Source organism: Bombus pascuorum, chromosome 6, assembly GCF_905332965.1.
Source record: "Bombus pascuorum chromosome 6, iyBomPasc1.1, whole genome shotgun sequence".
Lineage (NCBI taxonomy): Eukaryota > Metazoa > Arthropoda > Insecta > Hymenoptera > Apidae > Bombus > Bombus pascuorum.
In genome coordinates this window covers 13,859,189-13,884,059 of record NC_083493.1, presented here as the reverse complement: position 1 = coordinate 13,884,059, position 24,871 = coordinate 13,859,189, and the positions used below count along the sequence as shown (strand labels likewise).

At 45.4% G+C, this 24,871-nt stretch overlaps 1 protein-coding gene across 9 annotated transcripts in view; it reads right to left on the bottom strand.

Moving 5' to 3' along the window:
* Positions 1-24,871, bottom strand: part of LOC132907675 (AF4/FMR2 family member lilli-like) — a 162,615-nt gene that overhangs the window by 101,973 nt on the left and 35,771 nt on the right. The window contains exon 1 of one of the 9 annotated variants that reach the window (XM_060960991.1): positions 10,853-11,346. The exons of 5 other annotated variants lie outside the window; for them this stretch is intronic. In XM_060960991.1, the coding sequence (XP_060816974.1) occupies positions 10,853-10,884 (32 nt within the window). In that variant the 5' untranslated portion in view covers positions 10,885-11,346. 3 more of the 9 variants (XM_060960995.1, XM_060960994.1, XM_060960993.1) reach the window with 3 other exon arrangements.

Here is a 24,871-nt window from a genome sequence, read left to right as displayed (position 1 = left end):
AAAGTACGATTATCATGGAACGACATATCGGCATCCGATTTGTTGCAAAATCACGAAACGATTCAAGGTAAATTTCACTTCGATTCACACGCGCAAAATCTTCCAATCGTGGCTGAAATAAAAAATTTCGATTAAACGATCGAGCAGCGATAAACGATAGCAGCTGCTGCGAAAGGAAGTTATAATCTTCATGATACTCAATTTCCACCGATTGAAGATATCAATATAAATCAAAGTCGACAAAATAAGTCACAGAGATCCAGGTTAATTAATGAAAACTGAATTTCTCTTTTCCATCGTAATTTAGTACCCTGTTCTACGAACCTACCGTATCAGTACGCGTATAATTTTACTCATTCGTTTCTTGGAAACTGTATCCTAACGGTGTAAGGAAATAATAATAATAATAAATTTCCTAATCGTAACGATTCTACCTTCTCCTCTGCCAATAGCTTTGGCTGAAAGATTTCGTATCTGTATGGAACGTTCAAAGCTGTAGCGATTTTCAAGTGTCGAGGACTGTTAGTACAGTTTCGACGAGCATTCGCTCATCGTCCGCGCTATAGTTCGCGCTCAAGTAAAATTGGGGCAGTTTCACCAGGCTGCGAGTGTTCAAACCCTCGACGATCTCTTCTTTTTCACGCCCACGCATCCGGCAACCATTTACACGAGTCTATCGTTAAGAGATTTTGGAAGACGATTGCAAGGAAAAGCAGGGGAAGCCAGCCATTTTATCGAGTGTTCGACAGGTCACAAAGCCGACGATGTTCATCGTGCAAACGAAGCCTGCGCGCTTTCATGATTAACGCCTCGGTAAATGGAAACGGGATACGCCGCCCTCCAGGATTCATGTTCGCTCGGCTGAATTTCCGCCGGTCGGACAATTTTCCAAATTTTCCATCGGCAATTCGGCACGATCGTTCTCGTCGGCCGGCGACGTCCATCGACGTCATCGAGTGTCACGACAAATCATTTCGGTCCCGCCAGATTGATCGCCGACTCGATGGTGTCCGACTATTTTACGAATTAAATAACGTTGCGTGCAGGAAAGAAAATAACGAGTTAACGAGTTAACGACTGAAGGAAAACGACTCTGATCAATATCGAATCGTACCGGGTTAGTGCATAAATTCTGTCCGCATCTTTATTCATATGTAGTGGCTGCAAAATGTATTTACATATCGCGGTATATTTGTTATAACGTTTACATGAATAATTAAGTAGATCCAATTATATTAAATCTCGTATCATTAGATGGTATAGTATCTTCGCACGACTATAAAAATTCAATGCTGTGTAAATGAACTGGCAACTGTAATACAATTATATTACCGTAATTCTATATGAATTTTTCCTTTTTTTTAAACGAACCGTTTTAGGCGGATAAAAAATTCAGAAAAGAAAAAATTGGAAGATGCGGTGTCGATACGATACGATCGTGAATTTTTTAAAAATCGAGCAGCAACATCCTTTTTCCAACGGTACGATCAAATATCTGCCAACGAGTTTTCCAAACGAATCACTTAGCGGCGGATCGATCCGTCCCGGGGCGGAATATCACCTCCGGAGATAATTAACTCGCGTTAATCGCGGTCCGTTAGAAATGGTAACGAAGAAGAGACGATTTAAGAGAGTTCTCGCATTTTCTGCGATTCGCGATGAACAAACGGGAAAAAGGAAGTCGGCTAATCGACAGAGAGTAAAGCGAATAAATCAAATTTTTTTTTCTCTTCTCAATCGTCCCGCTATCTCCTTCGCGTATCGTAATTACTCGTGGACCGATCGAAGCAATTAATCGATTCGTTGTTGATACATCTCATTAACGATAATTATATTCTCCAAGTAAAAATAGCCTTACTTCAAACACGTAACAGATATCTGATATGTAACAGAAAATATTGTTAGAAATGTTCATTGGACTTCGATCGTTGGTTCTTGTCAAGCAAAAATCGATCAACTTCGCTTTTTATCAATTTCCTAATTTCATTACTTTCCTCGTTGATTTCTCAAGTATTCGCTTGATGTTCGATTCTCGGCGAATAAAATGATAAGTTTGACCGTAAGTTCATTTATCGCGAGAAGATGACGGTAAATAACGGTAAATTCTGAGATAAACTTAGAAGACAACGATCGTACAACATCGTCATTTTTCCGTACGTTTCAATTTGCCAAGTTGAACGACGTCGGTTTCCGAATGGCTTTAGTCGTCTCATAAAGACGTAAATAAATTTCTAACGAATTTTCTAAAAACTTTTTAAACTATTAACTCATTACCGATGAATTTGCGAAACGCAACCACGAAAATGGGAAATCGGTCGAGAATATTTATCGAAAAGCACAGGGTCAGAAATCGACCCACAGAGAACGCAATCGGATATCGAATGGCCGTGCAAGTGTGTATTTTTAATTAAAAAATCGTACATTCACGTCGGTAACGATGACGAATATGAACTGTAAATGGAAAACGTTTCCCAGTTCGTTTCGCGAGAGAGCGCGGCTGGGATGCTCCTCTTTCTCTCTCTCTCTCTCTCTTCCTCTCTCGTTAATCAACTGGAAATTCCAACGGCCAGTCCCGGAATAAACATTTCGTGGCGTATATTTGCGAGTCTGCACGATAACGAGGCGTCATCCGATTTCCCGCGTTCCGCAAGGCACGAACACGGAGACCGTCGCGTCAGGTAGCGATCGATCTACGTCAGCGCAGCGGTACTCGAGCAACCGGTGACGTGCTAACATGCACCATCCTACATAGTGCTCTATTCTCGCGCAAATATCTCGGAAACCGAGCACGTCGATGTTTAAATTCGTACCTGCGCGTCTACGTTCCGCGTTATTTCGGATATCAACGTCTTATAAATTGTATTAAGCGTACGATATCTTTCCTATTGATTCACCAAAATTGGCTGAATGAACTGGTTTTCCATTGCCTGATCGCGTTGCTGCAGCGATCGACCTATCGGTTTGCTAAAGGTTTCGTAGCCTGAACGATATTCTAGAAAACACGTTCGAAGCTTCCAAAGTTTCGATGGTTTAAAATTCTTGAAAAGCCGTCTCTCCCAAGAAACTCGTTAACCCCTCGACGGTAACATCGAGTCACATTTTTGCTACTACATGTTACAGCTTCGATTTAACAAGGATCTTGTCGATAACTGAGAAACCATTCAAGACAGAAGGGGTTGATTCGCGGAAAGACCGTCGAGAGAAATTAACGCTATCGCGAATGGAACATCGCGTCGATACGCCTGTCCTCGTTTTCGAAAGTAACGAAGAGTCGAACAAACGCGATTAAACGTTTCATTATTATCCGATATTGAAGGGAGAGTAGAAAAGTTGGTCTTTAACGCAGTGTTTAATTAGCCCTCTCGGTAACGCCGGTTACACCTACGCGACGCGCTTTAGTTGCTTTCTACAGCCCGATACGGCAACATATACGTGACGCATTCTAAAACCTACTCGGATCGTCTACTTATACTTTTCTATTACTATATGTGCAAAAATATACGTATCGTATTACGTAACGCGTTGACAACTTGAAACTCGGCCTGACAACAGCGACTTCTTCCTTAGACCGCGATAGCGAAAGGGTTAACATGTACTTGCGACGACATGCCAACGAAAAGGTTACCGTTAAAACAACATTCGCGCGACGTGAAATCTCATCCGTGGCAACTTCCTAAGAGCAGAAAGCATCTGCACGTGACGATGTAGAACGTTCTGGTGGAAACGGGCGGTGAGATTTCATCGCTCGGTTCCACCTTCTTTTTTGGCGCGAAACGTAACGCTGCCCGCCGCTACTCCGTTGGGTGGTGAACGCACGTCGTGGTGCTCTTTAGAAGTCAGTCGGTGTATGCGCGCGCCTGTAACGCAAAGTGCAAACTAGCACGCGAAAGAGTAACGCAGACGCGCTCGCGTTCGCGTTCGTCCGGCTACGCGTGCACGCACACACCGAGTCCGCTACCGCCGTTTCACGCACGTGGCCGTACGTGTGGCGAATTAGATTCGAGCTTAGTTAGCTACACCGGCGATAAACGACCGAGACAGCGAAAGTATCCGCACCGGGGATAGGATGGGAACGACGAACAACCAGCGACGAAGAGCGTACGCTCGCGAGGGAAATAGATACACGAGAGTACGGAGAGGATCGACAAGAGATAAAGACCGATGAACGCGTACAAGAGCGAGACGAATCGAAAGCGCGAACCACAGAGGAGTGGCAAGGGGAATCCCTGAGTTGTCGCGTTTATTTTGAGCCGACGAAGGCTAAATGCCGGATTGCGCGGTCGCAAATTCCCAACGATTCGACTGCTTTTCTCTCTCTCTTTCTTGTCCTCTGTTTTTTTTCCGTGTATCTCGTAATCACCCTCGCTATCTTCATTTTTTCTTCGCACGAAGCCACGCAACGTTAATTACTAATTTCACCAGCTTAACCATAGCCGAATACGGTCCGCGACAGAAATCGATTCGCGAACATCGACTGGGAAAATTCCACTTCCGTGCAAGGAAATATACGGCGAATCAGCGGCAGAAATCAATGCGCGATCAACCTCGTCGTGTTTACGATTTCGTTTGGAAAGATGGAATCGTTCGAAACAAATGTTGAAAACTTGTTGTACCGGCTGGCAAAAGTATTTGAATATGCATGTAACGAACGATGTGTATTCGTCGTAGGAATCTTTCAGCTATGTATATCGTACGTGTTGCTTGTTTACAAAGTTATTTATTGCAATACGTATTTAATAGAAAATTAATGTACAACATAGCGTCTTGAGCGTATAATAGGCGTCGAAACCGATTCCAAAATAGCAGGGCTTGTTGATACAAAGAACGAACGAGCGTTTAAATACATTTATAATCTCTGCGAAATATGTACTTCTGCCGAATATCTCGCAATTTTTATCTACATTTCCAGACTTTACAGTCGTAATGGACCAGTCTCGTAACGGTGTTAATGAAATTTCAAAATGTTTAGCGCACGATATATCGGTAAAAGCTGTTGGAATATTTTCGCGAACCTGTGTATATTTGTCGCCGAATTGAAAACACGTCTGACAATAAAAGGAGGGAACGTCGCGGAGAGACGTTTCTCGTCTTTCCTCGACCGTCACGTCGTCGCAAAATCATTTCTTCCCGTTGAATTGCAATCGGCAAACCCAATGACTCGGTTCCATTGACACTGACACACTGACATCGTTTCACGGTACGACAACCTTCGAAAGCCGCGTTTCGTTCTACGCTCGTGCGCTAATCTCCTTGAACGAATTGAACGGCGCCTCTTGAACCGCAACACGCCTTCTCAACGCCATACACTCTCGGCCGTTATTCCGATCAATTTTCAAGCATCTCGAACGCGTTGTTTCCCGTTCGTCGTTTACCCGCTGCAAGCTCGCACGCAAACGAATATAATACTTTCGACTATTGTTCCGCCAAACGTTCGCGTAAACAAACACGCGGAGGAAACACCAGTTCCGTGAATCGCCTTGCTTGAATTATTAATTGCGCGATAGATAAGATCGATCGATCGCGGTTACGTCAATCTTCTAGAAAACGTACATCTTGCGAATGTCACATATCGCTCGATCGAACATTAACGTCGAAACGCTCGCGAATTATATTACCTGGAATCTCGAGGATGTCGACTAAGCAACAACCTTTCGATTCGATTTATGGAATGGCAGTTGTATGTTAATAACGAGACCCGATAAGACAGTCGGCGCATTCAAATTTAGATTTCCACGCGTTCACGCGTTCCAACATCGACGGTTTGTTGGAATAACGACGGAACGGACGAAGAAAAATATATTTTCCAGGAAATCGGTCTTGGATAGGAAGTTTAAAATACTCGAGCGTTTAACGACGCATAAATTATTTTCTTGCACGATTTGGCTAATGTTTTACGGATTTCTAGCACGTCTAATAAAATGTTCGCGTATATTCGTACCCTTTACTATTAAATTCCCATGACTTTGTGACTGAACACTTTTATGGGACAATTACGACGCTCCTAGTACGTATATCCTAGTAAATGCACTACCGCTCGTAACTATCCGAACGACTTGAAAAGTCGATGGATATTGCATGAATAATTGAAATTTAAGCCGCGTGTAGTTTCAAAACACTGTCCATTGTTCCAATAAAGTAGCTATCACGTGCGTTAACAATAACAAGAAACGCTTGCTTAGCTTTCATCGTAGAAACGAAATAAATCGTAAGAGGTGCGTTGTTCGAATTCGCTTTTACAACCAATTTTTAGACATTGTATAAAATTGAAAACCTTCTAAACGAGTCGTTATTCAAACAAACCGACAATCATTACAGAATACAGTATATATCGACTCGGTCATGAATAAATTTAAATACAGACGCAGTACTTATGCTGCTTTCTGAAAAAGTCATCCATTGTTTTACCCTTCGTTATTCACTCGTGAGACAAGTCTGGTATTACGAAAATTCTGGCAAAACGGTGGTGGACGAGTAAAAAAAAGTTTGGAAATTAGTCCGGACGAGCGGACAGTCGGCCGATTAATAGCACGTAACTCGGTCAAAGTTCAAGAACGGTCGGGGCTCATCTTCGCCTCGAATTTTCTTTCGTTCCTGGCATTGAACAGAACTGACGGTAATGTCAAGTCCAGGCGCTCGGAAAGCTGAAGTCGCCGGACAGAGAAGCTACGTCTTAACCATTGTCGATAACCATTACATAATGGTCGCTCAATAGCATCGTCCGTTAAACAAAGATGCGAGAAAATATCCACTCTATATCGTTGGGATAGAAATTGTCATTTTCGAGCGATAATAAAATAATAATCGCCGGCAAGGAATGTCCGTTGCAATTGGAAATATTTTAAATAAAGTTATTTCATCGAACGCCTGTGTCGATCTCTTAAAAAGAATGTTTCGCGTTCTCCTTTCTTCTTCGTTGTTTCGCAGTTTCATGGAATTTTTACCAACTTCGATGACAAAAAGAAACAAGCTCGTTGCACGTGTACAGTACTTACGTTAAACGTCGAAGTAAATAGCTTAATAATTAACGCAATTTTGAACGGTTAAGCAGTTACGATAAAAGATTACCAATTTTCAGTCGACCTTCAAGGCGAACGATACATATATAAGCATTTGAAATGTAGATTATGGTTGTAAAGTGCCGATTGGATATAGCCGCGCTGGTTAACGCGTGTGAACCTGGTAATTTGTATATTATACTTTGCCATGTAACTAAAGTAATAATCGATTAATACGAAAAATTAGGTGTCGGAGAGATAACGGAACAACGAAAATATTTGATATTACACGCTTACTACTCGTATTTCACGGAATAAGAAATTACCATCTCGAAACGTCGATATTCCAATATTTTATCGTCGTTATCGTTGATTAAGTCTGCTATCAGAAATTATCGCGTCTCTAATCTCGTCGCGAAATATGTCGCTACATTCCGATTTCCTTTATGTGTTTTTTCGCTACGTGATTATTTTGAACAGCCGAGGAGGAATCGGGCAACAAACGCCGCGGTCTTGAAAACCCAGTTTCTATGAAATTCTAGAACATTGCTATTCGATAACGACGTTCTACCGTAGCGTCGTATCAAAGTTTCTCTTTCCGTGTGTGTGATTTCGGGACACGAAATATTATCTATTCGTTCGTCTGACAACTACGCCGAGTTGTCCTGAATGTACAAATCCAATATACATATCTACCGATAATACCTCTATCGCCGCATTGTATACGCAATGGGCGTTGATAAAGAATATAATGGGGAAACCTTCGAAATATATTCGGTATTTATGCAACGATAGACGATTATTAACGGCCGATTAATCATCGTACAAATCATCGTCGCTGGTCGTCGAAATACGAAGATACGTGGTAAGAATGAAAGTGCAGAGCATTACAAGGAGAAATACTTTTTCAACCACACTGATGAAAGTAGCACGACGAAAGAGCAACAGATATATATTTTCTTTTTATTGTTAGCTGAAATCTTAGCATTTGTTCATTGTTCAAGACACGTTTCTGGCTTCCTGAGATTGTTCACCTTTTAAATTACGTGTCGATCTTTTATACTACGAATGGAGGTTTTTGAATGAAACGAAAAAACCAAAGAAAACGATAAACTTCGATGTCGGAATGATAGATAGAACTATTTATCTACGGAAAGCAGTGCTAATCGTTGATAAGAAATACTATTCGATCGATGAGAGAATCGAATAGATTTTTTTACACGAATTAAAACAATATACGACAGAGGTTAAAAATATTTTAGAAAGATACGATTTTATCTTTGCGGAAAATTGCCATAGAATAGAAATAGGAAGTTTTACGACTTTGTCTATTCGAATATTTTTAAACGAATATACAACGCGTTAAAAAATATATTCGATCGCGATTTCTCGACATGTAGTTGCCGCGCAAGATAAGCTCTGCTATAGATACGATAAATCAATTGCTAATGACATCTTTCTCCAAATATTGTAAGTTTTGAAGTACATTTCGTACGAAGAAGTTTATTCGATCTTTAAAATTACTTTCGTGTACATACGCTTCTCAAAATTTTAAGCGTCTCCTCGTACACCATTTTCTACGCGTTATGTCCTCTTTCGGTTCATTAGCGCGCTTGTTACTCCGTCGAGTGATTATCAATTTACAAACGATTGAAATCCAACACCGACAAATCTTGAAACCTACTAAACGTTTATCAGCGATCGCATGGACGATTCCCGGCCCAGTGGATCGGCGATAATTTCGCGGAAATCGAGATCGTGGTCGAGACGCTTGATCCGCAAACAGAGCACGCGTGTACTCCACCACTACGACGCAGAACGACCGATGTTTTCGACACGAGATGATGTTTCTCGGACCAGTGGACGGCCATTTTTAAAAGGAAACCAAGGCTCTTTGGTAGCAGCGTTCTCTGTCACTTACGTAATACCAAGTTAGCGCGCGCCGAGTCGAAAGAGCGAGGGAAGAGAAGCACGAGAGTGGAACACGGTGGAATAGAACGAGAGACATCCCGTCGAAGAAGGACGTTGAATCGTGACAAAGTTTCTCAACGATGAACCGTAAAATTTTGCCACTCCACTCCCCGCTACTTCTAATCATTCTCTATAACCTGGCTTAGTCGTCGACGTCACCGATCAACGGCAAAAATCTAGGAATAGAGGAATCTACCGTGTAGATCGATAAAGATAAGGAAGTCACGATAGGGAAATCCATGACGTGTATAACCGCTAGTGAAATAAAAAGCAATAACGCCGATTCATCGTCACAGAGTCCGGCATTTATATTATTTCCGCGCTTTATACGCGCGTTCTGTACAGAGAATATCGCAATTTTCTCTTCTTATTCTTCCTTCTGCTTCTCTCTTCTTCTCCGATTAAATTAAACGTAAATGAATCGAGGTTGGTAACGCGATCAGCCAGTTCGATCGTTCGAAGGATGCGAACCCGACGACGCGTCCTCGAGGCTACGAACGATCAATCGCGCATAACTTTGGAATCGAAGGTAGATTGGAGAAAACGGAGGTTTCGTACGGTGCGATACTCGGCGTTATTCCGGTAGCTTGGTAAGTAGGTCTTATAGGTAAGAGAGAACATGAATCATACCTTGGCACGGGCACGTTCTAAAACTGAAATGACGCGTTACCGTTGTTATCCTGCGTGGATCCAGGCTAAATACGTTGAATAAATACCGAAGACCGTTGCGTATCAACGTAAACAACGAGGCGACCCGATCAGCGCGCGATGTCAGTAACGACGAAACTAAGAAGGTAACGTGCCGTTTGAATGCGAAAGAACAAAAATATGGCGGCACGTGGTATGATGAAATCGCGATATCTCCGTGTCCGAGCGCTCTTGAAACATGGCTGCCAACAAACGTTTTCACGCGCGACCGTCCGTCGATAATTTTCTGGAATCTACACGAATACTGGCACGAAGGATCGACTGCCTCGATGACCGTGCATGGTACGTTAACGACGCGCTCGTGCCTCTGGTATTTATATCGCGCGGAATCTAGTTTCGTCCGGTGTCGCCGGTCGAAAGTAAACAGACCATCGCCTCGAACGTTCTCAACCAAATATCCTGTTAATCCGAAAAGACGTTTCGAATTCCGTTGACAACGGTTAACCCGCTATTGAATCGATACACGCGTCTATAACCCGTCTAAATTTTCCGCACGTGTGCCGCGCGCGCTTCTGTCACGAAACTCACCAGCTGGTCACGAAAGTCGTGTCATACTTTCTCCAAAAGTGCTATCGGAAAACTAGGATGTACGGTGAGGAGAAAAAACTTGGGATAACACGCGATCGAACGTCGGTATAGCGCCGACTGCGTTCCACAGCGCGGATATCGTGACGGGTTAATCATTCGTCTTCTTTTTCTTTTCCGCTTCACCGTGAAAAACGTCCATCCCACGCGCAATCTATCGCAGCACCGCGGCCACAGTACGTACAATTTAATTTATCGTTCGCACGAGAGCAAACGGAACGAAACACGATCGTGTCGTATTTACCGAGGGTTGTTTTATTTACTCACCGTGAGTTCAAGAAAGGACCAACTGCCGGCTAATCGCGATATCCAAAAATAATCCTAACAAAATTGACTTGTCGCTAGAACTGCGATCACCGGAATCACTAGAAATACCAAGAATCGTGCGCGAGGAAACGGCTCGATAGCCCGCCAGTGACGACGAGATGCTTGCGCGAAAAAACACTCTCATTCTTTCGCCGAACGCTCAAACGATTCCTCGAGCAGAGCGTCGATCGGCATTTCCAGAAGCACGAGAGAGGAGCGGCTAATCCAGAAGCGCGCGCTCCCGCTCGTACAACACACTGTGCAACAACCCACCAAGGTAAACGCACCAACACTCTCCTAGGTCAACACCTTTTTCCATTCGACCGACGTGAAGAGAAACCGAATCGCGAACGATGTCAATCGCGAGAACGGATAGAGAAAACGGCCAACAACGCGACAACGTAGTGCACTGATTACGAAGACGAGTCCCCTTCGAGCGGCAACATTCTTTATTTACTTGCACTCGTCGGCCGGACACACGCGGTTCCTTTTCTTCCAAATTCGAATAATAGTCGCGACATTCGTAATTTGTTTACATGACGCGATCAGAGGTTGAACGTTACGCGGTGACGGCAACGTGACGGCACTGACGACGATGACGGCGATGACGAAGGCGATTACGAAGACGACTACGACGAAAACGACTACTACGACTACGACGACGACGACTACGACGACGACGACGACGGCGGCGGCGGCGGCGGCTACGTCCGAGAGGTACACGACAATACACGAAACGGCGACGACGTAGCGCGAGTGTGCACGAGACGATCGTCGACGAGAAACTGGCACCTTCCGGTCGAGACGAGGAGAGGGAGAGCAAAAGGAGAGAGATAGCCAGAGATACACACGTACACGAGAGAGCACGTACACCGTAACGTACGCGCGCGCGCGCGCGCGCGTGTGTGTGTGTATGTGCGCGGTTGTACCGAGAGAGCGGGACCGAGAGAGAACGAGGAAGAGCGAGAAAGGAAGAAGGGAAATCGCGACACTAGCGACCATGGGGGCGATTCTCCTGCACACGCTCTTTTGCCGCAAAAGCTCGCGCACTACGAGCACGAGAGAAAAAAAAAAAAAAAAGTACGCACAGATCTACTGTGTACGAACCTCCCCTCCCGTCTGCCTCCTCTACACCCACTGCAAGCCGTCGTCATCTTCTCGCTCCAACGATTCTTTCTCTTTTTTTCGACCCGTTCTTCCTCGCTCTTCCACTCCTGCGCGATCTATGTACGAGTGTGTGTCCGTGCGATCATCAGTGTGTGTGTGTGCGTGTGTACGTTGCACGTACATGCGCGTCTATACCCGTTACGTGTTTAATACTCGGTGTGCGTGTACACGCGAGAGACGGAAAGAGAACGAGCCGAACAGAGATGAGGAAGGGTTGACGCGCGTGTGCGAGACAGAGAGGGAAGCAGAGAAGCAAGGAGCGCAGAGCGAAACACTGGAGTGGGAGATTATCAAAATGGCCGCGCGCGCAACTTACTCCACCTCCTCTACTCCTCCACCGCCGCCGCCTATTCCTACGCTTCTATTCCTCCTCTTCGGTCGACCGACACGCCGCGCCGCCTCGTGCGGAAACCGCCAGGCGCTCTACCGCACGATATAATAGCAATGGATTACCGTGACACTCGTAACGCTACTGAAGCTTCTTACTGTTTGCGAACGTCGTTGACAATACGCACAAAGCGCTGGCGGGAACTTGGCGACGAACGCGTGCAACGATTTATTTCTTCGTGTTCTTTTTTTCTTCTTTTTATTTAAAGCCCATCGAATGGAAAAGAGAGAGATCGCGATACCCGTCGTTGCACCGTCTTCTATCGTTTCTGATTCACTGCCGCGACGATTACGCGTCGAGTCGTCGTACGTCAAGAAGTTCTGCCTCTAAAACGAGAGATCGTTACACGGGGTTGATACGTTACAAACGCGACTAGTAGACATTGTCAAAAAAATAAAATCCTACGCCCGAGCGTGCAAATCTTTTCAGTGGTATTAACTCGCACGGATGCGATCATAATTTAAAGTTTAGCTGCGACCGAGCAACGATTCACGAGACTGGTCAAGGTATGTACGTATCGCGTTTAAATCTCTTTGACATTCGAAACAGGCGTTCCCACACATTTGACTAATTTTCGAACAAAGGGCGTTACAACGGGCGACCCCGGCTACGGGGGTGAACTCGTGCCAAGCCAGTTTTCGGAGGAAATTGGCATATTAATTTCCGATAGGTTTTACGGCACAAAAGCCACGCGTATGGAAAGCAGCGAACGGAACCTTTATGAGAATTTTTATCGGCTCGTTTCGAAATCCCTTTTACACGCCCGTATGCCACACACGTTCCCCACAGCACACGCCCATCTGGCTTTCGTCGTTTAAAATAATATCGCGAAACGGTGGGATTTTAAATTTAATTTAATCAGCCCCGATGACCGCTTCCGCCCCGCCCCGCCCCCCCGCGACACCCTCGATTGCGTGTAAATAGTGCAATAACCGCGGTCGCCTCCGTACGGAGTAATTAACGAGAGAAGTCTGCGAGCCAGTTGGGACAGTCGAGGAATCTGGGTTATCGTGGAAACGCATCGGCCGAATTAACTCGTTGTCGGCGTTCCTCAAGTTCCGACTACCAGGTCAGACTATAGCCATCAGAAACTGGCGTCTGTCAATCACGCCGCTAAATTGCCGTATCGGGGCGTAATCCCAATGGTTCCGCGACTCAGCTTCGACAAGCGTCGCTGACAATCGAACGCTTCACTCGATCGACTGGTTGGCTACACTGACCTACGACACTACCGACCACGTTGTTTTCCAAACGGACGAGGATACCACACCACCATGCTTCAACCAGAAAAAGATGAAAAAGAAAAAGAATACGAGGAGACGTGTTTGTTTTCCCCCGACTCATCGACTCTCTCTATATATCCCCGCTGTTCTCTCCTTTCTTTCGTCTTCCGACTACTCCACCGATCTACTCGGTTTATACTTTCGACCTTTCTTTTTTTATACACGTCCGCTCCATCACTAAGTCGATGTTACAACTTCCAAGACGATGAAACAACTGGTAATCAAGAGACAGAGAGGGAAAGAGAGCGAGAGAGCAGGAGATAAAAAAAAAAATTCGGTCAGTCAGCGGACAGAGTATCCGAAAACGGAGAGACTTGGCGCGATCGTGGAACGCGTCTGTTCGGATTGCACGAGGCCGGCGTGTCTCGGAAGTCCGTGAAATTCGAGCGAATACAACGCGGCGGGCGGTCGTCGCGGATGTCAGCGAAATCATGGTTCTCCAGAAAACGCAACCACGCGAGACGATCGTGCTCGTCGTTGACGATTTCGCGGAAATCAAGCTCGCGGAATAAACGTAGTAACTCCGTGGAAAAGGAAAGATAATGTCTCTATGCATGTATACGTGCAATTTACCGTGCGTATATAGCGTATACACGCGCCTCAATCGTTTTGACTGAGAGAAAACGTTTCATTGGAATAGATGGAATAAATGGAATACCGAGAACGCGACGTTCGATAGAGAAGAGGTTGGTCCGTGTCGAAAATAGAAATACCGACAGGCGGTCGTCGCGCTTTTTAAGAAATCGCTTCTCTTTTTCTCCTCGCTTTCGCTACGATCGAACCAGTGTCGTTCGACGTTTCTCCTATCGTCGTAGTATTTCTTTTCGGCGTTCTACGTTCGGCTAAGAGATACGTGGTAATAATAGTCGTCGAAGCCTAGATGTTAGTCAGTGGATTATTTTTATCGTCGGCTCGCTCACGGGACGATTTGCGTTTTCTTTCTCCGGCTTGCGAGCCTCGATGTTTCTTGGACGATGGCGGCGCACCGACCGACCTTGAATTCAGTCAGTTAATTCGACGAAGCGTGTTCGATGCGCTGGAAGAGCCATTCGACGCGCCAATCTGTTCGATACGCCATTTATCCGTGTTACGTTCACCCCTTCGATCCTTCACGAACAGCCTCGCGAGAAACAAACGCTCTCGAAAACTTTCCGAAAACAACTGGATGATATTTTAATCCGGCATAGATGACACGAACGTTGATACTTTGGGGCTGGCGCCTCTCCGCCCGCGTTTTATAATTAGACCTCGAGGGTGTAGTTCGCTCGACGTTACCTCGTAAGCCGGTCGAATACCACGGAAGGGTCGAACGAGAGACTCGGAGGAGCGCGATTCGCGCGAAAGAACGCTGATAATAAGACGAGGAATAGAAGGCTGCAGCGGTGTAATTGCCTTAAACTTGCCCAATTATTTTACACGAGATAACCGAGGAGATTTTCGCGCAGCTCAAACGCACAGCAGCATTTTACCGATCCGACGTCGACGAGGAAACAGGAGCACCGCGCGAGATTGCGTTCCATTGGCCCAGATAACACCGCGAGTCTCCTCTTCTCGGCCTCTTGCTTCTTAAAACTCCGCCAGTTCTCATTTCTACGGACCCGCGCGCGTCTTCCACTCTAACGACTAGAATCTAGCTGAAAATCACTTCTGGTCGCTCTGCTCGCTGCAACGAACTCTTGCATCAATGGCGTTAAAACGAAAGCATAGAAGAGAAAAAGAGAGAGAGGGACAGTATAATCTGCGATTATACTTAAGTACATCAGTGAGCGATACGGACGGAAGATTTCGCGGCACGCGAAATACGCGCGCTATCGACCCCGGAGACGGGAGGACTGCAGACGAGGAGTGGCTTTCGACGATACCGCATTGGCAACTCTCAAAGGAGGGAGACACCGCTTTGATGAAATTCAGGGAACAGCGTTCACGGTTCAAAGGAAAACCGTAGGGTAATGTCAGGTAATAACTAACGCGAACCAAGGTAGCCCGTGAGAACCGGGGGCGGAGGTGGCACACGGCAAAGGGAACCACCAGCAGGTTCTCCTCTCTTCTTTTCCTTTTTCACGTCAGCCCATTTCCTGTCTGCCGCCATCATTTTCGGCGAGGATATAGAATCTCTCGATGACCTACTACTCCATAGCGGGCGCGCTTGCCTGTCCTTCCTCTACCTTTTTCAGCCGAGTAGCAGAAAAGAACGGTCGAAGGTAACGCGAACGGAAGAGATCTCGGTGTTCGCGTGCGAAGTCGATATTCAGCGAGGAAGGGGCATGAAATCCCGTGCAACGGAACGAAACGTGCGTTATCGAATGAACGGTCACCGATTACTCCACGCTGACTCACGATGTACTCGACCGGTCGAAACCGAAAGGCGACTGACTACCGTTCACCGCTCGATTTTTTTTTTTTTTTTTTTTTTTTTTCCAAGACCAAGAAATCGTCGATCGTGTCACTCCCGTGAAACTCTCTTCGATTTTCCCCCGATAATAGCGGAACGAATAGGAACGTACTATATTATCCATATCTGAATTACCGAGTCGACTTTCACTTTGTTAACGGTAAACTCGTATCGGCGACGAAAAAAGGAAGAATCGTCCGTCTGGTGACGAACACTCGTCGCAAAATTATACAAGGTGCGCGTTAAACGTAGTACCACCCACCAGGAATTGATTCTACGTACGAAGATAAAGTGGAAAACGTAGAGTAAAGTTTCTCCATTTAATGCCTCGATTTCGAGAACGTAGAGTTTACAACGTCCTGTAATCGAGGGTTATGCATCGGTATACGCGTACTTTTAATAAATCTTTTTTAGTTTCCTCGAAAACAGAACGTTCCACGAAACGAATTTCTTCTATATTACTCCCATTCTGTCGATAATTCGAAAACGTAACGTCGCATGAAAAACTCTTTGACGTGTTCTTGCACGTTCGACATCTAGACGACTGTATCGCGTTACGCGAAACATCCTGTACAGCGATGAGATGGTTTATCGGTAGCGATGAATCGACGATTCCATGCGCGAAGAGAGACTCTCTGTTTCCTCGATTGCATCTAGACAATGTTCAGCCGTATTTGCACAGGTGCATCGTGCACACCGATCACCATCTTTCCGCGGGACGCGAGCTATTTTAGACGTCGAGCATTCATTAACAAATTCTTGACATTCTCCAGCACGGAACAAAGAGACAATCGAGACCCATTTCCTTGAACTTTCTTTCAAGCGAATTAGCGTCGCAGCTAGTGTCACAGCGTCCCAGACAACGGGATCGTCTGACTCGTCGTTTTTACATCGCGATTACGCAATACGCGCCAACATTCCGTGTGTTCGTCCACGCGCGACCGTCTCGTGTTCTCGACTAGTCGAGGATCGACGATAATTCGCGAAGAAACGTCGTTGAATTCGTCGACCAGCGAAAACGCGATACGGTCGAACCTCGACGACTCGAACCTATATAACTCGCGAATATCTATAAGACCGCGATTTTATTCATTCGCTTCCGTTTCGCAGTGAAAATCTCTATAAATCGAAGCATAAACTTACTTTATCTTGAATTATTTGCCACGTGTCCACGTGTATTACGTTACCTCGATAACTCGAATCCAAAGAAGCCTAACCTCTAGAAGTCGTAGTTTGATTACCGCTGCTTCAACAAGTAATGTGTATGTATGCGTATCTATACTTTATAACGAAAGGTCGTATCTCAACCTACACCCACTATATGTTTCTAACCTTTACACTGCGCGCGTGTCCTTCACACCAGAGCTATACGTAAACTCTCATTCATTATTACGAATAAACGATCGATCTGTAAAAATGAAATTTAATTTTCCCCGAGCTGTTACAATTATAAAAGCATTAGTCTTCGTACGTTTGTTTCGGTCATTCTCGTATGTTAAACCTTCGCTCTTCGAGTAACTCGAGAGAGTTGAGAAAAAATCTCCGTAATTCGAAGAAGCTGGTCCCTTGAGATCCGAATTACCGAGGCTCGACTACACCACACAGAGCAAACTTGTTAGTTACAAACGAAGGTACGAATTACCGCGCGAGGACACGCGAGCCAAACATTCGTCCGTTTCTAACAAACGCCGCGAAAACGTTAGCAATTATACGCACCCTCGACGTACGAGCTACTCCGTAGTAGCCGCAACTTTCAAAACATTACGTACTTACATAGTTGGGTATTTCGTTAGCATTAGAGATTTCTCTGTTTGGTTATTTACGAACACTCGGTATTATCGCACGCGTTATCGGCTCACGCACGCGCGTAACGACGCCTCGCGCGCATATTTATAACGGCGCGTAACGTGTTATCGACTGGATATCATTTTCGAGGCACGAGTTGTTGCAAGGAGCTTCGTTTTATGCTTAAGTGTACTCGTTGCGCTCACACGTGCCACGCGAACACCGTTCCACGCAGTTGCCCCTGTACTCTGGCTACTTAACGAGCGATCGGCACTCGAGAAATCGACGCTGTTCCCTCTTGGTGATTTTTCACGCGGATTATCGTCCAAGCAGCCGGGCACCGGGCCAATTTTCAGCCAGTGTGCCATCGGTTCGAGACGATTTAAGCACGTTCGACGTCAGGAATTCGGCAACGACCACTATAGAACCGCGTGACGAGAAGTGCAACCGAACTGTATGCCTAGACAGTGAGACGCGAGCCGAGGATGAAATTAGTGGAAGAAAGCGTCGTCGAGCTGGCTTAACGGAGGTGATCGTCTTGCGATCTGTTTGCCGAGTCGACGATTTGCCAAGTAGAGTACGTGCGGTTACAATGCCTGACATCACTCTGCTAACAGAGATAATCCGTCGAAGTCATGACTAATCTCGGTAGAAAAATCCGGATAAATATGACCCTTGGCTGCGATTGGCTTCTTGAAAACTTAATTTACGAAACGGAACGACCGTTTTCAACAAAGAAATATAGCCTGACCGGTCGAGACAGTCTCTTTCTGATCGTCGAAGAGCGACCCTAGTACTTTGCAGTTAAAGAGAACAACAGGGTGTAAGAGGGTTTACAAGTCGAAAGTTGAGTCAGGGCCGGGTAATACCAGCGTTGGACCGACGCTACGTTGAGTGGCCGCATTGTAGAAACACACCTACACAACGCCTAAATGCACTCGTGTGTGAGCGTATTTCTACAACGCAGGCCACGCAACGTAACGTCGATCGAGAAGGCTCGTGCAACTTCGGCTCGAGGGTTCGACAGGAACGCGTATAACAGGCGTTGGACGAAAACGATGGTGAAAATTTAGGCATCTGTAAGTTGCTAAAATTTAGCAAGACGAGGAAGGGAAGAGGAAAAGAGAAAATTTTACAATCTTCGGAACGAGGAGATCGCGACTCCTATTAAACAGAGATAAAGAATTATCTAATTGCTCGGTCGAAGGCAATTAAGGCAACCGCTATTAACCGTTCGGATTGAGTGTCTCGTTGAAAGTATCGTTAATACCGAGGAGGAAACAGGTTTCCATGTGGGCGATCGGTCGGCGCGAGCATCGTGTATTTTTCGCGGCGTGCGTTCCCTATACGGTCAACCAACGCTAGGATAGGTCCTAAACCGTTTTACTACTCGTTTTTACTCAACCCGTATCTTCTCCTACCTCGAGTCGATCGAGAAAACTCAAGTAGCCGCGATAAGTTTCGTACGGCCAAACTGTTGCGCCTGTAGAACGCTCCATTTCCGCCTACGTCTTCTCTTCTGTTTCCCTTTCGATTGCTATTCCGCCATCCTAGGCGTTTCCTTATTCCCGTTAGACTGCCTCTACGAGGCTATATCGTTCGCCGTTCACGACCACGAATCGAATAGTTACGGACGTGGAACGGGGATCGTTGGCAAAATTCCCTAACGGCGGGAAATATCGAATAAACGGTGGCGAACAACGCGACCAGAACGAAAAGATGAGAGGAAAAATTCGTGAACGAAAACGACGATTCTATCGCGGTGGAACTCGAGGTCCCACAGCGTAAACCTGCTCTTTTCTTCCCTCGGTTTAGTCACAACCTCTCGGCTACGCTCGTGTGGTAACGAATGGAAAGGTCGAGTGTAGTGTATCGATTGCCGAGCAAATATTCGACCGCGTGCTACCAACGATTATACCAGATGTTTGCCAACATTATAAAAACGAAGGTCGCTCGAGTCGCTACCCTTTCTGGGCGTTCAATGGCCACGAGCGTTACCTGAGCGCAAAGCGAAAAGATCGAAACAGGTAAATCTCTGAATAACGAGGCGTTTATTAAACGGACCGTCGCTGGAGCTGGAAAATTCTTTTCGACACGAGAGCGCGCGAACCAATTAACGGATCTCGAGTACGCGATGCGCGACGACGAAACGTAGGATCGAGAGTCAGGATCTTGAAGAGGGACCACCCAATTTCGACCAACTGAGCCGGCTATGAAAGACATCGTTCAACTAGACGACAGCTTTTCTACCTGGTCCCGATGCAGCCGGCCAACAACCAACAAGCCGGTCAGTCTCCGTGAATCATCGCGAAAGCTAAAACGAACAGCATCGGGGGCCGGTGTACCGGCCAGCCCTTCCTAAAAATTTCGCCGCGATACGATCTCGCTGCTTTCAATGGACCAACGCAACGGCCGGACGTTAACCTTCCCTTCATTTTGGGTTGCTTCTTACTTTCCACGTCCCTTCGTCCCACCTCCTCGCTCGCTATCCCGTCCTTTTGGCCTCCTGTCCGCCTGTCTTGTAACGTAATATCGCCAAGTGCAAGCAGAACGAGTTCATACAATTGCCTTTTGGCGTTCTTCCCCGCCGATGCGAAATTACGTAGAGACGCATGCGTACACCGTGATTTTGCGCCGATCTTTGCCGCGCTTTTTTCCTCTCTTTCTCTCTTTCTCGTACTCGCTCTCTGCCTCCTATATGTAAGTATTATACTATACTGCCAGTTACACGTTTTCGACTATCTCGTAGCGTATACGAGCTGACAAGTTTCCAGCGAACGCGCGTCTCTTCTCTCTTACACGGAGAAGGGAAAAAGTCGGCTCTTGGTTTCAAGCGAGTCGTGGCACAACTGTAATTATACCCGTTAATCTTCTAATTATATTCTCCGACATGTCGCTACGTTCTACGCTTCTACGTGTGTACACTACCGTTCAGAGAGAACACTTTGATCGGTAACGTACAGATAGCAGCAGATATGCGAAGTTTGCCAAAGCGTAGAAATAAATGACAAATTAGTAATTATACGCATGACTTGTTACATTTTCTATACAATTACCGTAGATCTAAAGTATCTCCTGAGATGTATTGTATCGATCGCGTACGTTTATCATCCTCTTGCGCGTTTAAAAAATGTCGATAACGTTAGTTACGTAGGCTCTTGTTAATTAAAATAAACCAAGGCTATTAGATTATAACGTTTATCAGCTATTACGCGTTAAGACGCTGCATTTTAGTCACCGAGCAACAGGAAAGACGTAGAATCGACGAAAATGAATTTATCGTATTATTCTCGTGCGATCTTCCATTAACATTCTGGCAAAGGATATACAAGTTGCCGAACACGTTCGAACGCTAGCGCACGAGAGTTGACGGGCGCCTGCAGCAGGCAACGACTTATCCTATCCATCGAACGCGCACACGCGAGCGGATTCTGTTGCACGGATAAGTATTTAATTACGACATCATAAAATAATTGTTCCGTACGCGGGCGAACGGCAATTACGTACAGCCGGTAAGTACAGGTAAACGATAATTACGGTCGTTCGGCGTATACGAAAACGTAAGACACGCGGAACCGAAACACAGTGACCTTCGACTTCTACCACTATGATACACATAGGTCTGCACGGATCGCGTGACAGAGGGAATTACAACCTCGGGATGCTTAAAATTCGACGCTCTTGCGGTTAATTTTCACTTACGAGGAAATCGAGCGGCGCCATCTCCGTAGAAGATGCCAGCGCGTCTCCAACCTCCAACACCATGTAAATTGCCAACGATCGAATTAGCCCGGCGAGCAAAGCAAACCGCTCGTTTACGAGCATCGACGGCAGCTGCGGAACGACTCGCGATCAATTTCCTGGGAAAAGTACCGCTGCTGTTCTGCAGCTACCGCGCAAAGATTGCAGGATCGAAACGAGCGATTAAGTCGATGACTTTGCTCGCCACGGAGAGCAACAATGTTCCACGGATAATCGGAAATCAGTCCTTGTTGAAGCACGGTCCATGTTTACCTCGTAGAAGATGCCCGACGAGCGCAAAAACGCGGTGTAAGTATAAAAATGAAAATCGTAAGCCTTTACCCGACGATCACGATAATCGATCCCGATTAACAAGGCAAAAGCAAGAAGAGCCGAACGAGATCATCGAGGATTTTGCTCGATCGCGGAAGCAACAAAAATTTTCTCACTCCCATCGAGCGCATCCGTTCGACAATTGATGGTATTCGCTTCGATATCTGAATGAGGTGATTAAATAGAATAAACGTATCGTAAATACAAACGGCAGTTCCTGCGACCATTCAACAATTTCATCCATTGATACGTCGAACGGTTTAATGAGAGTAATTGTAGTTCGATTTCGATAAACGTAATAAATAATAGGTATATAGGTACAACAAGATACGCGAATAAAAAAGGAAGATACAAAAGGTAAAATACGAATCTCTACGTTTCATGCTTTGTATTTCAATTCTATTTAATATCTCCATGATGCTCTTATTTTAGCAAATAAAAAGCGTTTGTAACGTTTAAAGGGGATGTTTATCGTAACGTTAAAGAGGAAGTTCGCTCGTAACAATCGGAATTTTTCCGTATTTCTTTCCAGACTGTGATGTTTCTTAACGTTAAAAAAATACAATCGAATCGGAGACGACTGAAAATACACAGTGTAGGGTTAATACGATGTATCGGAGGAGTCGTACTGACGGTGTGCGAACGATCGACACTGCCAAGTCTCTCGTATAAATCCAATCGGCGATAATCGGGAAAAAAGATTCAGTCGCGATACGATACATCGTTTTCGATCGGAATTTTCTCGCGATCTCCGTTAACATAAATATCGTCGAAGGAAACGAAGCAAAGCAATTTACAATTACAAAATAAGACGTCGGACCAGCAAATTTTCAACGATGAAAATTCAACTTTCACGGAAATCTATATTCTTTTTTAAAACGCAGCAACGATCGTTCGCGGCAAAGCAAATACGTTTGATCGTCGCATGAACGACGCTGTTATCGAGACAAAGGGAAAACATGATTCGATAAACATTTCCTCGTCTCCCTTTTTCGCGTCCATCTGTCCTGGCACAGGGACACGCGCGTGACACGCGAAAAATAAGCATCCGCGAATGGAAAAGCGATACGAGCACGTTTCCCCTTCTTTTTTTTTACCATTTCTCTTTTTCCATCGCCTCTTTTTCGTATCCTTCGAACGGGACACACGCTGATAGAACGCGGCGAACACGTCGCGTCAGCTGAACCATCCCCTAAGTATCAATCGTAGTTCGAATTAAACAGCCGATCCAATTAAAACATTATGCATCGCATCGCACGAAACGGCTACGGTACAAAAGGATAACGAGACTTGTCACATCGCAGGCCTCTTTCCAAAGTCGGAGAGAAAAATCCGACGGGATGGGGGAAAAGGAAAATCTCGTTGAAGAGCGTCTCTCCTAGCTTTATCGCGAACCATAGTCCCCCTAGAACCTCGTCGAGCCGGTCAAAGGAATCGACAGGCGATCATGTCAAACAATTATCCGAGTTTTTAGTTTCAAAGGCGCTCGATTGAAAATTGATCCAACTTTTATTTGTAAGTTTAAACCTATTCGACGAACTAACATGTTATTTAAATCGTTTGAATATTTTAAAATTCAATCTTGAATTTTGCACGGGATAATCAAACTTGTTGTGTATTACTATCAGTCATTAGTCCTTCGTACTTATTATAGCAACGAAAGAACGAGAAGGTATCGTGTACTTTGGAAGAAAACGCATTAACGGGACAGCGATTCGATCAACCCTGTGTAGGATTTGAGACAACGAGCACGTATTATGTACGTAAGAGTTGATAAAACGAAGAACAAACGTCGTTCAGGCATGAAACGATATAGATACGCTAACTGAATTACTTATGGCAACTACGACAGAGAACTTCTTTCTTACTTGAATTTCTTTGCTCTTGATAAGTACGTAGAAGTTATATCTCCGGATAAAACTATGGCCATCGAACTGTACACAGTGTATCTCGTTGCTTATCACTGCGCCAGCAACGAGTCGGTCTTCTGTCTTGAAACGTAGTCGCTTAAAAATCGATAATAATCGAATTACAAGGCAAATTACTTAGCTTGTCTCCAACATCTTATCGACTTAAATAACCCTATCTTGCAGTAGCTACTTCCTCTTCGTATATTTTTAATTATGAATAATTTAAAAAAAGAAGGGAGAGACAAGAAGACGTAAAAACTCAAACCATGTCGGATGGTAACTACTTGGAAATATGGTAAACCAGCAGTTAGGTTTAATAAATAAACGATTTCGAGCTAGCAACGCCACAGACGGAGGTTAATCGACGGAGAAGATTGCTATGAAAATATTTCAGGCGTGCAGCGGGCACGGTCGGTCTCCCTCGTCGGCGACGTTCTCGAACGGACGTCGAGTTTCTCTACCCCCTTTCCTATCCAACTTCGTCGCTCTGGAATAGGGTGGTGAGATTCTAATCCCGCTTCCCGAGGCGTCCTTCGCGATTCTCGATTATACCCTTCCTCCAGTCGCTCCCCAGCCTCGACCAACGGTACTTCTGGTCACAAGGTAAATGAACTGGGATAAGATGTCTCCGAAGAGAAACCTTAGAAATCGCGAAAGACCCCGGCAGCTTAACCCTGACTAACGATCGGCGAACAAGGATATGGTCCTCGACGATAGCGCGAAACGAACGACGAGTAGTTCAGACGAACGCGTCGTCCACTTTGTATTTCCAATGGGTAAACGTTCCATTTCTATCGGTCACGACACTACCGACCAACCACCAGTCCATTCGACGAAATAATTACCGGTATCCGTATCGGTTGGATCAAAATCCCAGTGACAAACGCGTTTCGAAGCCGTCAATCGGGCAGTGCATCGTTATTTCTCGCGATAGGCGTCGACAAATTTAAACCACATTAATTAGTAGCTCGATCGATAATGACAAGGGACGATAATTACGATCAGGCGCTGAAGTGTAGCTCGCAAAAAGCCAGTAGAGAGGGAGAGAGAGAAGCAGGCTCTATCAGAGAACAAGGGGTTTCGCCGATGAAATGGAGTAATATCGATTTCACGCAAGCCGTAGCCATAGAGAGCAGGATGATTTCGGTGGCGCTCTCGAAAACGTCCAACCAACGATAGACCACCCTGCTGCAACCTATTCTACCAGCCTTGGAACCGTTTCAACTACGTTTGACTTAAAGGTTACGCTTGTTCTTCTGCCCATTCACAACGCTTCGTTCTACTGGGATCAAATGTATCGGGGACTA